This window comes from Chenopodium quinoa, unplaced genomic scaffold (assembly GCF_001683475.1).
Source record: "Chenopodium quinoa cultivar QQ74 unplaced genomic scaffold, ASM168347v1, whole genome shotgun sequence".
In the NCBI taxonomy this organism is placed as follows: domain Eukaryota; kingdom Viridiplantae; phylum Streptophyta; class Magnoliopsida; order Caryophyllales; family Amaranthaceae; genus Chenopodium; species Chenopodium quinoa.
In genome coordinates, this window is record NW_018742951.1 from 3,415,393 (window position 1) to 3,423,125 (window position 7,733).

Here is a 7,733-nt window from a genome sequence, read left to right on the forward strand (position 1 = left end):
TTGAACTTTAAACTATACAATACAACAAGAATCCCAAAATAATGCAACATGACTAGGTTGGATAGCAAATGAGTTGTAGTAAGCTACAATTTCTCATGCTCAATTACATAGGATGATTGATTAAACATAAATGAGAGAATGAGACTTCCAAAATAAACCATACTCATCTAAACCAATGGTGCAATAGCCAGAATTGGAATCCTCAACCAAATGAAATATAAAAAACAGAGACACCATGGATATAAGATTAATCTCACCTCATTATTAGGAATCTTTTTTTTTTCATAACCCCACTTTCTGGCAAGCTTGAGAGCAGTTTCTACCCCTTCGGCCCCAGTATTCATTGGAAGCACCATATCATATCCAAACATACTAGTTATCATCTCGGCAAATACGGGAAACCTGTCATTGTAGAAAGCTCTAGAACTGAGAGTGAGCTTTTCTGCCTGCTCACTTAATGCCTTCATAATCTTAGGGTGACAATGTCCCTGCATGAAGAAAGGAAAAGTTAATCAACTTCATAAACAGTTTTCCTACTATTCAATTACCAAAAATATTAAAGAGGAGATGGGGAAAACAAGTAACCTAAAAATCAAAGTTTTGACAAGCTTAAATATCAAGGATAATCATACTCCGGGCACTGGAAGGCAACAAGTGAGTAGATTGTTTGGTAGATATGCAAAAACCAGGGATGGGCAGCGGCTCAAAATATACCTGGTTAACAGCAGAGTATGCAGACAGAAAGTCAAGATACTTGTTCCCCTCTGGATCCCATATTGAAGATCCTCTTGCTTGAGAAAAAACCATGGGAATTGGATGGTAACTGCATGTGAGCAATAAAAACCTATCAACAACAAAGTGTACCACTCTAGTACAAAGTAAGCATAATTTGCATTCCCTCTACATTATTCCCTTACAACAAAAGTGTTAGTGGGAGAAAAAAAAAAGGTGTGCACCTATATCACCACCCTCCCATGTCATTGTGCAACTCTATATATTTCAATCTTTCATACTACATATACATAGATGAGAATGTGAATAGGATTGGCTCTGGCATATTTCAAATCGTGGCATATTACGAGTTTACTGTTAGGTTTGGAATGTGTAGAGAGCGGTTCAAGGCATAAGGATGCATAGCTTTGGAGTTAAGTTGTGGGTTGTGCTAGGTACGAAGCAATGATGGATGGCAATGGGCTAACTTCAAATGAGCATATCTCAAAATCAAGAAATGATATTGAGATTATTCAAGTTGGAGGTGATAGCTTGTCTCAAGAGCTTTCCAACGACTAGTCATAAGCTCGCTTTGGACAAGAAACGAGAAAGTTCGCCCAAACCTAGAAAAGGTTTGCCAAAACTTAAAGGGAAAACTGACCCAAAGTCCATGGATAAATGTTTGCCGAACATTCGTAGAGGTTCGCCCGAACCATGGCTTGGTTTACCCAACATCTTGCCCCTGTTTTCTATGGTTTTGCAATTTAAGTGGCGTGACTTACTTATGGCAGTAGGATTGTTTTAATATGCCTTGCACTATTTATACTCATGGTTAGTATGTATAAGGGTGATGATGCAAAGAGAGAGCCTCAAATGTAAAATCCCTAACACTTATTTATGGCCATAGGATTGTTTAGTCTTTATTCGGGGTGGGAGCTTTCATGGTTCTTTGAAAGCTTATAAACTATATTGTTCTTTATCTCTATAGTGGATTGGAGGGTTTTTATCCCGATTCTCCGGCTTCCCAAGGTGAATTTTCCTTGTCTTGTTGTTTACTTGTTTTTCGTCTTCGTTATTGGTATTATCATTAATCACGTACAAGCTAGCTCAATTTGTTCTCCCTTTCATTTACAGGACAAAAAATTGACTAAAAAAGAATTTCAAATACACAATGTAGTAAATAAGGAAACATATTTTTAAAATTACACTTGAACATGCACTTTGTATCTCTAAACCATGTTTGTGAAGAAATCTTTCCATATTTGTAATAACTAAAATGTGAATTTAAATTTCTACTATGCTCTCTGTGTCGAGTAATCTCTATTATAATATAAATGCAACACTTTCTTCTAGGGAAAGTTAAAATTCTAAAAATATAACCTTTTTGCATGTGGGTTCTTAGATGTCTCACTTCTTCAATCTATCTCTTCAACATATGGGCCTTTTTTCTCTCTCTCTATTGGCTCCCGTCATCACAAGGGCTCCTTGACCACCATGCTTCACCCCCACCCCTCATGTTGAATTTATTTCAATACGAATTTCAAAATAAAGGCAGTATGTCAATGTGAGCTTCACAGAGAGATAATAATGGTAAAACGATGGATGTGCAATGCTTAAACACATGTTACAAAATGACATTTTGCATGAAGAACAAGCTGAAAATCCTATGCATACCTACGTTTAGATAACAGCACATTGTTAATGGGTAGGATAAGAAATGATAGGATTTTGTGCAATGTTTCCTCATGAGTGAATTTACTCATTTCTCTTTGCCTCCTATTTTATGAAGTTTGGTGGTTGTCCTCATGTTTAACAATAAATGATGCAAGCATAGTTTGCATGCATCATTTCCCATTCAAATTCTAGAGGATATTTGTTTGCAGGTAGATTTTCTCTAAAAAAAAAAAAAAAAAACCAAGAGAATTGTCAAAGCCTTATTCCTAATAGGACAAGGATTTTATTGATCATCAACAAAAATAATCCCTCCTTTCACTTCTATCTGATGTTATATTCTTCTCTATACAAAGTTCTTCATATAAGAATTTTCCATCCCTTTCTCTACAAGGACCCATTAAGTGGTACCAACAAGCCAAAGCTCCTATGTTTTCCAATTCCGGTTTATTGATCTTGGCTTTCATCAACTTTTTCTAGAATCTCCATAATCTTAAATATCCATCTTTCCTTACCAAAATATCTAATTACAATCAACAATATCATAATGTTTTAAATCTTTTCATAACAGCTCATATTTTTTTATTGATCAACCAGTAGCTTAATTTTTTCAAATCAATAGGGTACTAGACCACATGAAAAATTACTGTTACAAACAAGGAGGTTGTCAAGAACATACAAGAGGTGGGATGAAAATTGTAGGCCATATCTAATACAAATTGATACTTTCGAAAGCATACACAAGCAAACATTTTTTTCAACTACGTAGTAATTTCACATCAAAAGATAGCACAAACACTCAATCCAAAGGGATGATCCAATAAGTAGCCTAACTCCAATAATTTAACAGCTAAAACAAGTAAATGATGCGTTTCTTGATTCGTTTGGTCTTAGGTTTAAACAAGCTTCACTCGTTTGTTTTCGCCTAAGGGTTCTAAATCTGATTTCAAGGCTTCACTCACCTTAATATCGTGATTTAGGGGTTTTTTTGAGGATAGTTTGAATTAGCTTCACTCACTAATTAATCTAACCTCTCTTAAATCAGGTTTCATTCGCCTAATCTAAGGGTTTTTATGTTTAACTTCACTCTTCAAACACAAAGAAAACTTGGAAAGAAACGTTCCAAATTAACAAGCAATAAAGCTTTAATCAACAAAAACAAACTTGTATAATTCGAAGTTTACAACCTTTATTTATAGACTCAAAACTAATCCTAAACCTAATCAAATTAGAAGACTAATCCTAATTGAATTAGAATCCCATTTGACCTAGAAAACCTAAACTTGATCCCCAAGTTCCTAATTCGGATATGACTAAACTAACTAAGTTTAATTCAACTTAGATTAGATTATTCAATCCTCCTAAAACTCCTAGACACGCCTAAAAACCAAAGTCAAGTCCTAATGCACTTAGGAACTTACTTTGCTAAAAACAAGTCCTAATTCAAATAGGAACTCTCTTTTGCTAAAGACAAGTCCTAATTCAAATAGGAACTCACTAGACCAAAACAATTCCTAACCAAAATAGAAATCTTAACGCTTAAAACAAGAAAAACCCTTTCAAGTGAAAGGTAAAAACTTGTAAGCCAAAATCTAATCTAAGAAACATTAAAGAAACGGACCAAGAAAGGAAACCTTGAATGCTCCCGCATCAGTAAACAACTAACAAAACAAACTGTATGGCTGGTAAGATTGCAGTGTGCTAAGCTTGACCAGAAATATAGTTTCACACTTCCACATTTTCAAGTCATCACATAAAATCCATATGGAAATTGCATAAAACAAATATATTTTCCGATATTGATTATATCTGATGTCTCATATCTCTATCAATGTTTAAAGGAATACTCAAAAGTAAGTAACTCAATAACCATCAACAATCTCTCCAAAAAAAAAAAAAAAAAAAAAAAAAAACAAATTTAAAAAAAAATGAATAAATAAATAAAATATAAAATAAAGAAATTCAACAACCCAGAATGTTTTTTATAATTATCAACCAGAAACAGAAAAACCCCGAGAGAGGGAGAGAAAAAAAAAAAAAAAAAAAAAAAAAAAAAAAAAAAAAAAAAGTTCAATAAAATAAAATAGATAACTTGAAGAAAATATGAAGAAAAGCTTACTTATGAGCACTATATTGATCCTCTAAATTGATGAGATTTTGTGAAGAAGGAATTTTGGAATCAGGAACTGCAGCAAAACACCTAATTCCAAAACCTTTTCCAGTGGTTCGTCGAATTGGATGCTGCAAAAGTCTTTTGCTCGCCATTGAATACATTTGATAATTCAATCAAGCAGTAGATTATACGATCAAACTAAGAATTTCAATGATTTTGGATATTGAGGGTTCAGTTGTTTTGCTGGGAGTACATTTGATACACGAAATGTTATTTTGTTTTTGTTATTGTTAAAATGTGCCGTGGTTTCTTATTTGGGATTTTTTACGAAACTGAGCCTAATTGAAAAACAATTTACGAAAATAGACGCGTGGCAAAATTATTTACGAAACTGAGCTTTAGAGGAAAAACGCTGACTCGGTCAGCGTTTTATTTCTTTTTATTTTTTTTTTTAAATTTCGTATTTTAAAATGTCAAATTAAAAAAACATGAAATTCAATGAAACGTTGACTGAGGCAGCGTTTTAAGGTAGGTCCTAAAACGCTGCCTGAGGCAGCGTTTCATTAACAAGGGAAAGACGCTGCCTCAGTCAGCGGTTTTCGCTGGTATATTGCCACAGAAAACCGCGACATCACATTATTCACTCTACTTCAAACTCGCTGGTACATTGACTTGTGGCATCGACGGTTGGAGTTCGTCGTCACTGGTGACCCCATCCACGGCGTTATGGATCCATACGATCCATACATGGAGTGGTACATGCGGATTACACGGCGTTTCATCAACCCCAACTACACACCGCCATCCGCACACTACCATCCATCCTTTGACGTGATCAGGGGATATGTAAGTGTATTTGATTAACTTATTTTTATCAATTTTAAATTTGTATATCATTCAACTAACGCATCCTTAATTACTGCAGGTGTTGGATATGACGGCGATGGTTGACGCACTGTCGGACGTCCTTCCAGGCATACCTGAGCCGCCCAGAGCACAGGTCGAGCGGGTGCGAGATATGGGCATGGCTACCTTGCAGAGATATGGTCACGCCTATCTCGTCCACCCCCGGGACGATCATGGCGGCCACTCTAGTCACTCACAGTTCGAGGCTGGCCAGAGTAGCTGTGGGGGTGATCCTTCGTCATTCACGAGCGCAGAGGAGTACGACATTCGCAGTTCCGCGCCCCTACGTCATCCTGATGACCCATCTTCCAGCCAGCTGACTCCGCCAGTACGCCCGAACCCATTTACCACGGTCCGTCACTACAGCCGTCGTCAAAGGCCGAGAGTGGACATACAGGATAGAGAGCCGTTACACCAAATTGATGAGTCAGAATAGGATAGAATTATCTGATTTATTTGCTGTAATGACCTTCTCTAGTTTGTTGTACATAACACTTACATTACATTATTATTTTAATAATTATTTGAATGAATTTATGTCTTGTTTGAATTTCAAATTCCTTATTTGTCCACGTTTGACTCATTTTGTTCAAAATAAATTGTGGATGTGGAGGTGGTGGATGTGGAGGAGGATGGGTGGTGGAGGTGGTGGAGGTGGAGGAGGAGGGTGGTGGATGTGGAGGAGGATGGGTGGTGGAGGTGGTGGAGGTGGAGGAGGAGGGTGGTGGAGGTGTTGGAGGATGTGGAGGAGGAGGGTGATGGTGGTGGTGGATGTGGAGGAGAAGGGTGGTGGTGGTGGTGGTGGTGGATATGGAGGAGGAGGGTGATGGTGGTGGTGGATGTGGAGGAGGAGGGTGGTGGTGGTGGTGGATGTGGAGGAGGAGGGTGGTGGATGTGGTGGATTTGGAGGAGGAGGGTGGTGGATATGGAGGAGGAGGGTGGTGGTGGTGGTGGTGGATGTGGAGGAGGAGGGTGATGGTGGTGGTGGATGTGGAGGAGGAGGGTGGTGGATGTGGTGGATTTGGAGGAGGAGGGTGGTGGTGGTGGTGCATGTGGAGGAGGAGGGTGGTGGTGGTGGTGGAGGATGTGGAGGAGGAGGGTGGTGGAGGATGTGGAGGAGGAGGGTGGTGGTGTTGGTGGATGTGGAGAGGGTGGTGGATGTGGAAGGGGGCTGCACTGGCTGCTGTTGGGGGCCTGCTGTTGCTGCATTCAGCCAGCAGATAAAACGCTGACTGAGGCAGCGTTTTATGCTTAGGTGTAAAACGCTGACTCAGTCAGCGTTTTCTCTGTTATGGATACAAGACAAACGCTGACTGAGTCAGCGTTTTACTGTATTTTCAAATTTTTTTTTAAATTTGTATTTCACATAATACGAAATTTAATAAAAAAAATAATAACCAAAAGTAAAACGCTGACCGAGGCAACGTTTTATGTCAGAAGCTCAGTTTCGTAAATAGTTTGGCCACGCGTCTAGATTGGTAAATTGTTTGCCAATTAAGCTTACTTTCGTAAAAAATCCTCTTATTTGTTACAAAATGTGGTGACTGGTGACACACATAATTGTCAGCTTGTGTGCATTCCAATTTATGGTTATCTATCTCTATTTTATTCCCTCTATCCCATATAATGCCCATTACTAAATTCGCAGAGAAGAAAAAAAAAAAAAAAAAAAGAGGGTATTCTTCCGTTTTTAAATAATTGTTTTATTTCTCCATGCAGGTGTGTTAAGATAAAGTAATAAAATATGGAGGTAGTGGGTAGGTGGAAGAATAAAAAATTGTAAAAAAACAAAAATCGTTGAGGAGATTGAATTTGAAATTAATAAAATGTGATTTATGGCGGGTCCACTAGGTGAGAGAAATGAATTAAATATAGTAAAAGATTTCCAACCAAATAAGGAAATGGCGCAAGTACTTAAAAACGGCCGAAAATGGAAAGTGGAGCAAGTATTTTAAAACGGAGGGAGTATATTCTACAAAAATTAATCAATAAGAGTATGGTCAGGCGACCCTCAACAACATTTTAATTTGTTTTCAAGAAAAATAATTATAGCACTAACAGTATGGTCTAACGACCAACAACAGTGAGCCAATAGCACTTACAGAGTTAGCAATTAATGACACCCAATAAAATTCTCAAACCCGAACACTTTAAAAAGCACTATCTAATTATTACTTTTTTCTAAAGAAAGATATGTGCATACAATTAGGTCCATCTTCTCTCAAGACTACACACCTAATCTATTAGAGTTAAGAAAGTAGGAAAATTTAATTGGCAATCCGCCATTTAATAGCCCAAATAGAAGTTTAAATTTTAAAGTCATTTTCGTCGC

At 37.4% G+C, this 7,733-nt stretch overlaps 1 protein-coding gene across 3 annotated transcripts in view; it reads right to left on the reverse strand.

The window, feature by feature from the left end:
• Positions 1-4,793, reverse strand: part of LOC110728525 (ornithine aminotransferase, mitochondrial-like) — a 28,987-nt gene extending 24,194 nt beyond the window's left edge. Inside the window, exons 1-3 of one of the 3 annotated variants that reach the window (XM_021908166.1) lie at positions 4,502-4,793; positions 715-823; positions 258-488 (exon numbers count right to left, since the gene is read on the reverse strand). In XM_021908166.1, coding sequence (XP_021763858.1) covers positions 258-488; positions 715-823; positions 4,502-4,656 — 495 coding nt within the window. In that variant the 5' untranslated portion in view covers positions 4,657-4,793. Of the gene's footprint in view, positions 1-257; positions 489-714; positions 824-2,091; positions 3,318-4,501 lie in introns of those variants that run through there. The other 2 variants (XM_021908164.1, XM_021908165.1) reach the window with 2 other exon arrangements.
• Positions 4,794-7,733: the final 2,940 nt, after the last annotated feature.